The following is a 13890-nucleotide window of genomic DNA, read 5'->3' as shown; positions in this document are numbered from 1 at the left end:
GGGCAGCAGGGAACAACGCATACCATCCCTGCGTGTGTGGAACTCACATTGGGAAGGGGACCATAGACAAACAAATAAGTAACAGATATGAGTAAGAGGTGATAAGTCCTATGGAGAAGAAAAACACCAGGAAATGGAGAACAGAGAAGACCAACGTGGGAGGAGTTCCAGTTGTTGAGAGCAGACCATGCAGAAACCTGGGGGAAGATTGAAGGAAGAGCAGGGCAAAGCCGTAGGGTGGAAGCACGCGTAGGCACGTTCGCAGAGTCAGCTCAGTCATGGCAGAGCACGGATGAGGTCAGAGAGAGGATGGATTTGGGACGGAAATAGGCCTGTCATGTTGAACTCTGACATCCATTGAGTACACTGGAAAGCCATCAAGGAGAGGAGCACTGTGATGTGATTTATGTTTTTAGAAGGATGCTCCAGTCGCTGAAACAGATGAGGGCAAAAGCAGGGTAATCAGTTGAAGGCTGATGCATGATTCAGGTGAGGAATGATGGCGGATTGGACTGGGGGTTGGCAGGGAAGACGGAGAAAAGTAGTCAGATGTGATTCTGGTTTGAAGGTAGACTTCATAGGATTTGTTGACCGGCTGCAAGAAGGATGTGAGAGAAGGAGAGACACAGAGGATGGCTTCATGGTTTGGGGTCTGACCAATAGGAAAAGCAGAACTGTCCTTTACTGAGAAGGCAAAGACTCTGGGAGAGACCTTGGTGCATATTACTGTGTTTCTTCCTCACTTGCTTTCCCTGTATATTGTTTTTTCTTTGCATATTTGCTTTGAACACTGTACTACAGAGCCTTTGATTTGAACCGTCTCCAATTCTCTCAAATGTGGCAAATTAAGTGCATAGAGAGTAAAAATTTTAATTCATCCAGGGTAATGTTTGGGAAAATGAAGTGTACTTTTAAACAAAGGCTTGATAAATGGACCAGGAAAAAGAAATAACCATCCCATCACAATTGTTGTAGTAGCACATCAGAGAAGTCAGAGATGTAATAGAGATGAGCACTCACGTTGAGTTGAAAGAGTGTTTCTTCTTTTTCAGTAATGTGACCTAGAAGTGAGTGTCAGGGGTGTCAAATGCAGATTTGACATTTCCCAGGTCCGAGAAAGGTCCTGTGAGTTAGAACCCAAATGTGTCTACTCCTACATAACAAGCTGATTCATGCCCTTCGTTGTCCATTTTAATTCCTTCTGCTTTTGACTCTGTAGCCAAGTGAATGCAAGTTCTTATTCTAGTCCACCTCAGGGAAGACGGAGAAATAAAAAGTACTCACTGTATGGGTGAATTTATTATTTTTACCAATAATAGAAGAAATTCTTTGGATAATCTATTTAAGGGGTTACTTATGTTTTTCTAAACATTCCCAATTATATATTCACCATGCTTGCTTTTTTTTTGCATTTTATAAATTACACACATAATGTGAAAGTACTTGAACATTAACATTAACAAAATGTTGAGCATTAACAAAAAACATTGTATTTTTTCAGTGCCCACCAAACCTTCATAAGCAAGATGGATATGCATGCAACCAAAATCAGGTACGCTGAGCTATAAGTTTTTTCTTTTTTCTTAAAATTTTTAAGATTTTATTTATTTATTTGAGAGAGAGGGAGAGAGCATAGCAGGGAAAAGGGAGAAGCAGGCTCCCCCATGAGCAGGGAGACTGATGTGGGACTCGATCCCAGGACCCCAAGATCATGACCTGAGCCAAAGGCAGTCGCTTAACCAACTGAGCCACCCAGGCACCCCAGGCTATAAGTTTTCAATGTAATTTTAAAAGGGCTAGTTTGTGAGGGTTTTTTTTTTCTTTCTGATGAATATATCTTCGAAGGGAAATGACATCTCAAAGAACCATACATTATTGCAATGGACTTCCAATTCGAGGTGGCTTCATGACATATCAAATACTAAATATAGTATGATATTAAATTCTGGTGACAAATTGTCCAGACTGAAGGCAAGGGAAAAATATAATGACTAAAGAACTAAGAATCTAATTTATTGAGTTGTGACCATCTTTCAGTAATGTCAGCCTATTGTAGGAAAATATGACTGTTATAATGTGTTATCATATGTGATCTTGTGGGTTTTGTCTTTTCTGAAGCCATGTTCTGATATAACATTCATACCCAAAAGAAGCTAAAAATCATTTTGGAATCGGCCAAGGAAGTGTACCAACATTTGTTTTTTGTAAAATTTAAAATTTCAGATGATTAATTTTTTTAAAAGATTTTATTTATTTATTTGACAGACAGAGATCACAAGTAGGTAGAGAGGCAGGCAGAGAGAATGGGGGAAGCAGACTCACTGCTGAGCAGAGAGCCCGATGTGGGGCTCGATCCCAGGACCCTGAGACTATGACCTGAGCCGAAGGCAGAGGCTTTAACCTACTGAGCCACCCAGGCGCCCCTCAGATGATTAATTTTGACTTAAAGAGCTGTGCTATGAGATCTGTTTTGAGTTTTAGAATTTAACTGTCTACTCTGCTTCCCTTAAGATGTTTGTGATTTTTATTTTCACTGTGAAAATATTGGGGTATGGAGTGAAAAACAAATCAACTTATCTAAAAACAACAAAAGGAGACCTTGCAGTCCAAATCTGGGGGCAAGGAAACTGGCTGTGTGGGCCTCCTAATGTGTGTCCCTGTCCCCAGGGCCGCTGTTACAATGGGGAATGCAAGACCCGGGACAACCAGTGTCAGCATGTCTGGGGGACAAGTAAGTTGCGTTTTCCTGCTTGGTGATTACACACGGGTCTCTCTGATGTTATCCTGCTCTGCCATTCTTGCTGAAGACATAGACAGCTTGGAGAGGTGTTTTTATTTTATTTTTTTAAGATCTGTTTATTTTAGAGAGAGAGAAGGTGGGGGCAGAGAGAGAGGGAAAGAGAGTCTCAAGCAGATTCCATGCTAAGTGCGGATCCCGACACAGGGCTCTATTCCACAACCCCAAACCATGACCTGAGCTGAAACCAATGATTGGATGCTTAACTGACTGTGCCACCCAGGTGCCCCTGAAGTGATGATTTTTTTAAAAATCTAGGAAAGGGTGAGAATAAAGAGAACTGTGAATCTCAGTCATAGAACCACAGAAAATATCTGTTGAAGCTGGGGACTGGTCATCCAAAAAAAGCCGTGTCACACAGTGACGGGGCTGTCAGGGACGGGATGTCACATGCACATGCAAAGATTGGGTTCAGTGTGGCGGTCACATTCATTATCCAACCACTTGTGTGATTCACTCTGTACCTTGGATTTAACCATTACCCCTGAGATTAGCCTTCTGTTCCTTTACCCCGGGGAAGTACCAGACTTATTTTTTAAATTCTGTAGTTGTATCGTCTCACTTTGAAGGGAAGAAATGCAGGTCCTTCCTGAGGTACAGACCCAGAGATTTCCATACATGGTCCTTGCTCTCAGTACGTTCCCTGAGTGTTAATGCACATTCTCTCTCTCGCTCTATTTTCTTAAAGATTTACAAAAAAAAATTTATTTGAGAGAGAAAGAACATGAACGGGGGTAGGGTGAGGGGAAAGAGAGGGAGAAGCAGGCTCCCCACTGAGCAGGGAGCCTTGACTACATGGGGCTTGATCCCAGGACCCCAGGATCATGACCTGAGCTTAAGGCAGATGCTTAACTGACTGAACCACCCAGGCATCCCAGTGCACTTACTCTCTTCCTGACATTTATAGTGCCTGTCCTGTGAACTTCGGTTCATGGGGACCAGACGACAGAGAGGAATGGGTCTGTCTTATTGGCTGAGACTAGGTCACCCTCAAAAGAAAATAAAGCACACAAAAGGAGAATAGAACCCCTGCAGGAGTGATTTCCATGTTTGGCAAATATCATTTAACTGAAAGATTTACTTTCAGTGCTTCAGTTTTGACAGAGGAAAGATAGTAGAGGCGTATTTGTCTTTTAAAATGTTTAAATACCAAAACCCAAGTGTTGACATAAAATCTTAATTGCCTAAGACTTTATAATATCTTTTAATACTTATATAAAACAGTCCTAAGAATCTTTCTTCGTTTTCTACCTGCCACCTCCCTAATTCCTGCTGATGACCATTCCTCCTTCCCTCCCTCAAACCCACCAACCAGAATTGGGAATCAGTTTGTTTCTCAAGTTAAAAACTGCAGCGTGTTGGAGCTGTCTTGGAGTAGCTTGCAGGAGCCAAGTGTTAAATTCTGAGGAATTTCAGAAACCTGTCACCATCCCATTGATAGCTTAAAATTAGCCATATGTTATACCATGGAAATTGACATGATGGTATTTACACCATGGAAATTGGCAAATGCTATATGTCCGGATTTTTTTTCTTTTTCTGGAGAATCGGTTGTTAAACATTTACATGCACGCTGCTGGTTGTGCATAACAAAGGCCACTAAAACACACGGTCTTCGTGTGTTCTTCTCCAAGAGGCTTCCGGGTCTGACAAGTTCTGTTATGAGAAGCTGAACACAGAAGGCACGGAGAAGGGGAACTGTGGGAGGGACGGAGACCGCTGGATCCAGTGCAGCAAACAGTGAGTGGTCAGCTTTGGGGGCATGATGAGTGATTTGGAAGCCCTGATTCAAATGTGACTTGAGCATAAAATCAATGCTACTGATTTTTTAAAAAGATTTTATTTATTCACTTGACAGAGAGAGAGAGAGAGAGAGAGAGAGAAAGCACGAGTAGGGGGAGGGTCAGAGGGAGAAGCTGACTCTCCAATGAGCAAGGAGCCTGAAGTGGGATTTGTTCCCAGGTATATATTTCAAAAAATACATTAGTATATCTAGAAGCAAATGGCTGTGGTCCAAGCTGTTAACCATAGCATAGACTCAACAACATTTCTGTAAACTTCAGAACATTTCTCATATGTCATATTTTACTTGATGCTTGTTTTGAAAAGACACTTTGCTCAGGTATTATGCAATGCTGTCAGGTCTTAATTTTCTACTTTTGCTGGAACATATGGCCTATGAATGTCCTAGTATGCACAGAGCTCTACAAGCAAAATATGTAGACTATGTATCTATTTGGGGGACAATCCAAAGTAATATATATTTTTGATCGTTTCATGAGTGCAACACCATTTGATTTCATTAAACATCTAATGTCCATATCATGTTTTTTCCCCTTCTAAAAATCATCTAGTTAGTGCATTCCAGAGGAATCTTTTTTTTTTCAGGAAATGAGATATTCAGGAAATGAGAAAATGAGATATTTTCAGAGTACAGTGGTAATATTTTCCCCGGATTAGTTGAGGAACATTAAAATTGTGATTTAGTAGTTTATTAAAGTTACCTCAATGACATAGAGCTATGGGACCATCAAGTTATGGGCCAAATTTCCTTCATTATCCTTCCCTAATAGTGAGGATTCTTCTAATTCTGAGGCCGAGGAAGGATTTAAGGAAGGTTTATTTTTCTAGTTAATGATCTGTCTGTTGTGCTTCATGAGACTTTGCTATTCCAGGCAGTCCTTGATGGTGGATGAGGTCTGACGAGGCAATAAATCTTTGACCATAGTTTCTTTAAAATTAAACAAAAATAATAGGACAGAACTTCCCACCTCATGTCTCATGAGTGAGGCACAGATGTTCCAAAATATCGCTCCTCTTTCTGATGTGCCAGAGACTAAGAGGAAGTGGGGCCTAAAGTCATAAAAATCCATGTGGTTGAACACCTGGATTTCATTAGCTTCTTTCATTAGCTTAATGTCCTAAACAAACCTGATCATTTCTCTATATCTTTGTCCCTTCAAAAAGTTTGGGAGGCACTGGAGGCATTGTTAAAGATAGCTTTTGACTAGCTATTAACAGAATATCCAACCACCACTGAGTTGAAGAAAATTAATGCCTGTTTTCTGAAATGTTCAAAAGTTGGGAAATAGAACGTAGAAGGAGAAAAATGAATATTACACAAATGTACAGTTTGCCAAATAATTATTACATGAGCTCCCATGTCATCCCTACCTGGATCAAGAAATAGAACTCACAGCATTGCAGAAAATGTATCCTTCCCCACAAGGTGCCCTTATCTTGCTCCTGGAGGTACTACTCATCCTGACTTTTATGACAATTATTTTCTTGTCTTTTAGAGTTTGGCTGCCTCGGTGTTCCTCCCTAAACGATGTATTTTGCCTAAAAATTTGGTATAACGTTTGGGAATCATACTTCATGTATTATTTTGTATTTTGCCTCTTAAGTTCAGCATTTTAAGCGTCTTGCATGCTGTGTGTCACTATTCATGTTTATTGTTCATTGGTTTTATTATCATTTGTATTTATGCTCACATACCATGATGTAGTCCCCACTCTGCAAAAACGGGCACTTAGGTTGTGTCCATGTGTTAGCTGTTAGGAACCACGCAGCCACGGGTATTTTTGTACGCGTAACTTAGTGCACATTTGTAGACATTTTTCTAATGCCTACATCTAGAATAAAATTTGCTAGGTCAAAGGGAATGTGTATTTTCCGTGTCACCGTATGATGTCACAGTTTTCTAAAATGGGCTTGATAGCAAACCTGACCATCAATAATATGTACATGAGAATGTTGTGGAGTCACATACTGAACCAGCACTCGGTATCCTCAAACTTTCTAGTTTCCTCCATCCTGGTGGGTATAAACTGCTACATTATTGTGGTTTTATTGCATTTCTCTGATTACCAATGGAATTTAGTACATTTTCATGCATTTATTGGATATGGATCTCTCTCTCTCTCTCTTTTTTTTTTTAATGTGTCATTTCAATTTCTTGCCCTTTTTTAAGGGGGAGTTCATTGTTTACTTAGCTGCTCTCAGGTGGGCTGAGTCATTTAACGATGTCACTAAAGATCCAGGTGATTTCTCCCCTCTGCTCTGGAATGCTTAGCACGTTGAGTGTGTATTCTTGTGCTGTGAGCTCACTATAGCAAGGTGGATGCCAAGGCCGCACATCCAAAGGCAGGCAGCGTGGGAGTCGGAACAAAAGGTCTTTCTCCCTGTCATGCTCTCACCTCTTGTCCAGAAGCAAAATTCTCCCCAGCAACTTCCTAGCTGGCTTTTCCTCACATCTCAACATCCGGGGGCCACTTTTAGCTCTATTAGGGCCGGGAGAGTGGGACGGCAAGGACAGTGGGTGTAGGAGTCAGGGGTGCCATGACTAGCTTCAGCCAGTCATGATCTGTCCTTTGAGGCTGTGTATGTTGCTACCCAGACAAAACTGTGATCCTGTTAGCAAGGAAGGATGGGGGTCATCGCCAATCAACAAAATCTGAACACACATTTTTATTTAGAAGGAGAGAAAATATTTTCAATTTTTGAATATATGTAGATTGAATAGTTTTGATTATTTTGAGCTTGATTCTTCCTGTCCTGTTCTGTTTCTGTTTTTATTTAACATGCTCAGTGATGTGTTCTGTGGGTTTTTACTCTGTACCAATCTTACTCGAGCTCCGCGTATTGGTCAGCTTCAGGGTGAGATCATCCCAACTTCCTTCTACCATCAAGGCCGAGTGATTGACTGCAGGTAATATATTAAACGTTTGAAAACCTAATGAATCACAAGAATTACAAACTCAGAAAAATCAGGTGGAATTTTCTATTTCACACAAGAGGAATGTTGACTTTGATTTTATGATCACCTTTCATGTTTAGAGTTATTTAAAAAAAAAACAAAGTTGTATATTGATTTGCAAATTACATTTGCCCAAAAATCAGACCACTGATTAAAAATCAATTACTGAGTGGGACACTCAGTAATTATGATCATCAAGTAGACTTACAGTACCCATTTGACCCATGATTAAAGCTTTGAGCGTTGGAATAGGTCACTATTTGAACACTATGTGTATTTTATTTTTTATGACCAAAAAAGGCAGTTAAAGCTATACTTCATATAACATATTTCTGGTTTAGAAGATGGCTTAATAAGTAGCCAATCACATACAGAACGTATTTATTAAAATACTATTTATACTGTAGGCAAACATTTGATATCCAAATATCTGTGAGAACAAGGCACAGGGTGTATGAAGCTTCTTTTTTAAACCAGGAAGTCATATTATATTCCAAGTAAGTATAGTTCCCTTCAAAGTAGTCATAATTCTAAGATGCTGTGCTTTCATTCAGATGGTATTGTTGTTGCCCAAAACACTATTGGGATTCCCCTACAGAAATGCCTTTAGCATCTGCAAACTTTTATCTGTAGTATCCTTAGAGGAGCAAACCTTCACCTTATGTGAGTGATTGTAAAATTTGGAAACATGCAAAAATTTTTCTGAACAAAATTTAGGAAATTGATTAGGTAAACAAAACGAATAAAATTCTCTTGGTGAAATGATTGCTTTTTTTTTCTTTTCTTTTTTTTAACGTTTATTTATTTATTTGAAAGTGCACACGTGTGTGCAGGAGCTCGTGGGCGGGGGAGGGGCACAAGGAGAGAATCTTCAAGCAGACTCCCCACTGGGCATGGAGCCCGCTGATGCCCTGAGCCGAAACCAAGAGTCGATCACAACCGAGCCACTCAGGCGCCCTTGTTTTTTTCTTTTAAATTGTTCTGAACACCATTATAACCAGTCTTAGACAATAAGATCCTTCCTGGAATAAATGACATTTTTTTCCTGATGGCATGTAGTGTAATAATGATAATGAGAGGTATTTCATGTCAGTGTACTCTTTTATTAAGGTGAAGTGGGGACAGGGGAAAGAAAAGGAAAAGTGGAGAAATACTAGGAGCCATTCATGTCGGCTGGCAGCCTCTTTAGTTTCCTGAAGAGCAAGCCCTCATTCATGTTGACTTTCTCTTTCTAACTATGGTGCTAATGGTTGTATGACTCTCTCTCCTTTTAGTGGTGCTCATGTGATTTTAGATGATGATACAGATGTGGGCTATGTAGAAGATGGAACGCCATGTGGTCCATCCATGATGTGTTTAGATCGGAAGTGCCTACAGATTCAGGCCCTAAATATGAGTAGCTGCCCACTCGATTCCAAGGGTAAAGTTTGTTCAGGCCATGGGGTAAGTAAGCATCTGTGTTCCGGTTCAAACCTTTATTGTCTGGCATCCTCAAAGTTCACAGTGGTTAGACTTCCATTCTAGCCATTCTCCCTTTGTGAGTGTTGCCAGTCTCTATGCTCTGACTATGATGATTTCTTTCATATCCTTATCTGCTAAGGATAATACCCATATATGTTTTTATGATTTTATCTTGTTTATCTTGTTTCTTTTATCACTGGCTATTTGTAATTCACCACATTGTCTATAGCTTGACACCTAAAGAGTTGGAAGAAAATTGATATGGTTCCTAAAAGAGCCGTAGACCCCATGTGCATTAATTTGTACCATTCAAAATAACTTCAGTCCTCCCAGTAATTCCCTTTTAGCTACTCAGCCTGTAGCCTGAGCATTGTGTGTGCCAGATCGCATAGACTAGAGCTTGGATCACTGATAGAATTCACATGTTTCAAGTCGAACAGTTATGCTCAGACCATTACCAGCTGAAGAGAAGAGGCTGTCTCTACTCACACCTGCATGTATTTCTAATTCCGTGAACTATGTTTCTAGTTGAATGAGTTATATTTGTAATTCTATGAAGCGGTTGGGCAGACACTTCCTGGCAAACCTAGGCTTAATATCTAGAAACGAATTTTAATAATTATTTAAATTGGCTTAATCAAAGAAAGATATTTCCAAAAAATTAATACAGACTTTAGAAATGGAAAAAAAAAGAGACATGAAGAAATTTTGAGAGTGATAATGTAAAAGGAAGATGCTGGAATGAAGGTAAACATAATTCAGAATACAGCTGGCAGACAATGTAGAGGATAAAGAGGTAGAGAGGCCTAAGGAGGACATGCCCAGTGACTATTTAGAGTTTCACGTTTGGTTGAATCCTAGGCTTGTGGGAGGGAGGGAGGGCAGTGCAGCTTAGTAATTTAGAGCATGGATTTGGAGGCTAGATGGAGCCATGGGTTTGAGGCTTCTTGTTCTGCTTCTTGTTCTCCTGTTGACTTTAGGTAAGTCACTTACCCTCTCTCAGCCACTAGGCTGCTAGAGTGAGGATTAAATCAGACGCCTTACATAAAGTGCTCACCATCGTCAATGTGCAGTAATCACTCTGTCAAAATAAAAGCCCCAGAGAGACCTTCCAGTTACCGTTCTGAACACATCATAACACTTAATGCCTAGAAAGGCCCTTCATTCTCTACCACCCCTCCCATTTTTTCATCCTGTTAAATAAAAGTTCAAATTCAGCCTCGTTAATCATAATCGTGATATTATAACATTTCAGATTAAAAAGCTTCTTACAGCAATAAGCTTGTGTTCAATTTACCACCTCTAATGATTGGTCTCTGAATGTATCTCACAGGCAGAGAAGAGTTTAAGCACCTCCGTCTCTGGTTTGCAGAGGGTGATTTATTTCATCTAAATTACAGGCCTGTTCCAGCGTGCTGCTTGGTCTCCAGGACAGGCAAAAGGAGACACAGATCATGCTAGGGGGTCTTCAGCCTGGCTGACTGAGAGAAGGGCGGTGGGTGGGGTGCTCATTTGGCCGGGACAATGCCACCAAACAAATGTGATATTGGGTGCAGTGAGGTAAAACAGGGCATTGGTGATTTATGTCTTCGGGTCTTTAATCACTGGCCTTGCCACTGGAGCCCAGGATCTCTTAATTTCTTGAATTAAGCTTATGTTTCTAAAGTACATTCTTTAGAAACAACTACTTCTGAAAAAAAAACTACATCCTCAGACATTTGTGCCCTTAAATAAGTTTTCAACATAAACCATTAACATTTAGTTAAAAGTTTCTTCTTTTTAATGGATCGCTCTCTCTCTCTAATTAACAAGAAAACACCAACAATTTAATGTATCCATAGTCTCTCCTTCTCAACCATGGGGGACTTAAAAAATTCCAAATGGTTTTTAAAAGTTTCTGCCCTGCCCCATGTCTCTTTTACTTTTATTGCCTTCATTCAGAAGAGCACAGCACAAATGTGCCCTCTGTGTTCCTTGTTCTTCACAGGTGTGCAGTAACGAGGCCACCTGCATCTGTGATTTCACCTGGGCAGGGACAGACTGCAGCATCCGGGACCCGGTCAGGAACCTTCACCCCCCCAAGGATGAAGGACCCAAGGGTTTGTGTGATTTCGGTTTCAATTCACTGCGTACTGAATTTGTTGGTCCTCTTCCAATGGTGCCAGTATAACAACTTAATAGATTTGAAAGGAGACACAGCAGAATATCTTGGGGTTTTTTTGCCATTCAAATATGTAATTCATGTTACTGCAGAATTAAGGATTCTAGAATGATGTGTTGCTTTCAATACAAATACCAATACAAAATGCAAAAATGTTTAAATTTCCTCTTAGTTTAGAACTGAGATGAGGAAGAAGTAAGTATACCCGTTTCCTTCCTTCCCGTTTCCTTTCTTTCTTTTAAATCTTCTTTTTCCGTAATCACATATGGTAATCATTTTACAGTTTATCTATGCTATGCCAGTTTTCTAATAGCTAGAGTCTTTTTGGCTGACACAAGACTACTCATTCCTCAATATTTTAGTCCCTCCAGAGGTAGATGGCAGTCTTCTGTGCTCTGTTTAAACACAGCTTTGATTAGAAAGAAGTTGAAAATCTTCACAGAACTTTCATTCTTCAAAGAGAACGTGAAAGATCTGGACTTGGTTTTAATCAGCCATCAGATGGGAAGAAATTAGAATTTTATTTTTTTTAATTTTTATTTTTAAAAAAGAATTTATTTATTTCTTATTATTTATTTAGGGAGAGTGAGCAGGGGGAGGGGCAGAGGGAGAGAGAGAGAGAGACTCTCAAGCAGACTCTGTGCTGAGCATGAAGCTCTACTCAGGACTCAATCCCATGACCTTGAGATCATGACCTGAGTCGGAGTCAAGAGTCAGATGCTCAGATAACTGAGCCACCCAGGCGCCCCTTAAAATTTTAGAATTGGAAGGCGTCTCAATGGCCATAAGAACCACCCTTGTTTTGCGGATGAGAAAACCCAGGCCTTGAAGTCAGGTGACATCCTATAATTACCCAGGTAACCAGACACAGGTCTGGGACCAGGACCCAAGGGCCCAGTGTCAGGCTCATTGTCTTCCATTACGTTGTGTTATAGTGTAGTCTTTGTCATCATGAACATGGTAATCGCTTTCTCATTTTTCCCCCTATTCACGATCCCTCATATGATTTTCAAAGATCTAAAAAAGGCACTAGGCTTACTACAGCATCTACAGCATTGTATCTGAGAAACCGCAGTTACTAGTACAAAGGGTGGGTCCCAGTGACATCATACATCATGATGTATGATGTCTTCTTTTTCATGGTACCACTAATGGCATTTTATAAATAATTATCATGATGTTTTCCCTGTAGGTAGGAAAAACACATATAGAAATAGTATCATTTGATCTGCTTAGTTTTGCATGAAACTCATTTAAACTCTCTGAACTTCAGCATTGTTCATATGGGAAAATACGACTTCAAAAATGTATGAAGCTCCATGGTCCTCGATTCCTGAAGAGAAGTAGCTGGTCCGGGTGCGTGTGTAATGTTCAGTAATAGTGGGTGTGTTTAACACTCTCCGTGCATTTGCAGAATATGACCATGAAATTAAAATTCTGTGAGAATCATAGTCACGCCCTCACAGTCTATTTCGGTTCTCCTTCTTCTATTTGTAAAAAGGAACCAGTTCCACTTTTAAATTCAGTCTTTAGTTACTTTAGAACTGGAACAAAAAATTCTTGGATCCACCTTCAGAAGTTAGATTTAGAGCAGATTTAAGGCTCTTACAAGGGAAGCAGATGTTCACGCTTTCCAGAATTTCTCTCCATGGCATGTTAGTTTCTCTTCATTCTCCTAAAGCTCTAGATGCTGTCTCTTCGAGCGATGTATAAAGATGCCTGAAGAGATGATCAGAGCTCAACTGGCTTAGCCTCTGTCCTCTTTCATTAGGTGGGGCGGGGGATTTATCAGGTGTCTACTTCTGTCTGTTCCCCATTCCCTCGCCCACCCATGCCTAGAAAGCTTAGTTGGAGGCGTCAACAGCTGCGATCTGGAGAAGAGATTCACAGTTGGCTTCTGTCTTATTTCCCTTGTCCCTGTGGTGCTCTTCTATATTTTAAAAATAACTCTTAAGACCATTCAAGGAATACATGCTTATTGTAGAGAAGTTTGAAAATACAGAAAAGATTAAAAAGAAAATAAAAATCATGCTTAATTCCACAACTCAGAGGTAATCCATATACACACCCTGGTATGTTTCTTTTCTGTTGAATGTTTTCTTTTCTCATTTTTAATGAAGACAGTGGAGTCACTAGGGGAAGTAAAGGTGCCCACTGGTTCTAAAATTGTTAAAATCCTCGTGACTCTGGTAATCTTGATTAAATTGAAAAAACGCCATTAATTACTACAAAGGAAGAGCAGTCCTTATTGTAAATTATTAGATTTCTGGAAAAGGCAAGCAGTTTTAGTGTGACTAAATAATAGCTCTATGATGGTTATTAATATCTTTCTAGTCTCTATAGAAAACTCCATTAATACACTAGTAAAGCGAGAAACAACAGAAGTCAAAGTTTAACACCTTGTAGTGAGTTTATGATTTCATTTTTGATACTCTGGTTAAAAGAAAATGGTAATAGAGAAACTCTGGACTTTATCTCTAATTTTATCTAGGTAGCAAATATTTATTGACTGTCTACAATCAAACGACCACATATCCTTGGCATACTGTAGACACTCAGTAAACATTACATCCTTTCCCATTGGGAACATGTGAAGGAAATAAAATGGTGCACATTAGTGCTGATTTTCAGTTTATCAGTAATCATGTCATATTGCCTTGTTGAAGAGGAGGAGGTCATGAACTCCAGATATTGAAACAATCTGTACTTTCT

The 13890-nt window shown here is 39.8% G+C and overlaps 1 protein-coding gene across 2 annotated transcripts in view; it reads left to right on the top strand.

The window, feature by feature from the left end:
- Positions 1-13890, top strand: part of ADAM23 (ADAM metallopeptidase domain 23) — a gene marked incomplete at both ends in the record, with an annotated part of 169260 nt that overhangs the window by 139131 nt on the left and 16239 nt on the right. For both annotated transcript variants that reach the window (XM_080797859.1, XM_080797860.1), the window contains 6 exons: positions 1502-1552; positions 2668-2731; positions 4432-4537; positions 7389-7508; positions 8831-8999; positions 11005-11116. In XM_080797859.1, coding sequence (XP_080653985.1) covers positions 1502-1552; positions 2668-2731; positions 4432-4537; positions 7389-7508; positions 8831-8999; positions 11005-11116 — 622 coding nt within the window. The remainder of the gene's footprint in view (positions 1-1501; positions 1553-2667; positions 2732-4431; positions 4538-7388; positions 7509-8830; positions 9000-11004; positions 11117-13890) is intronic.

Source organism: Martes martes, assembly GCF_963455335.1.
Source record: "Martes martes genome assembly, chromosome: 3".
In the NCBI taxonomy this organism is placed as follows: domain Eukaryota; kingdom Metazoa; phylum Chordata; class Mammalia; order Carnivora; family Mustelidae; genus Martes; species Martes martes.
Note: the sequence above shows the minus strand (reverse complement) of the source record. Positions and strands in the feature narration are given on the sequence as shown.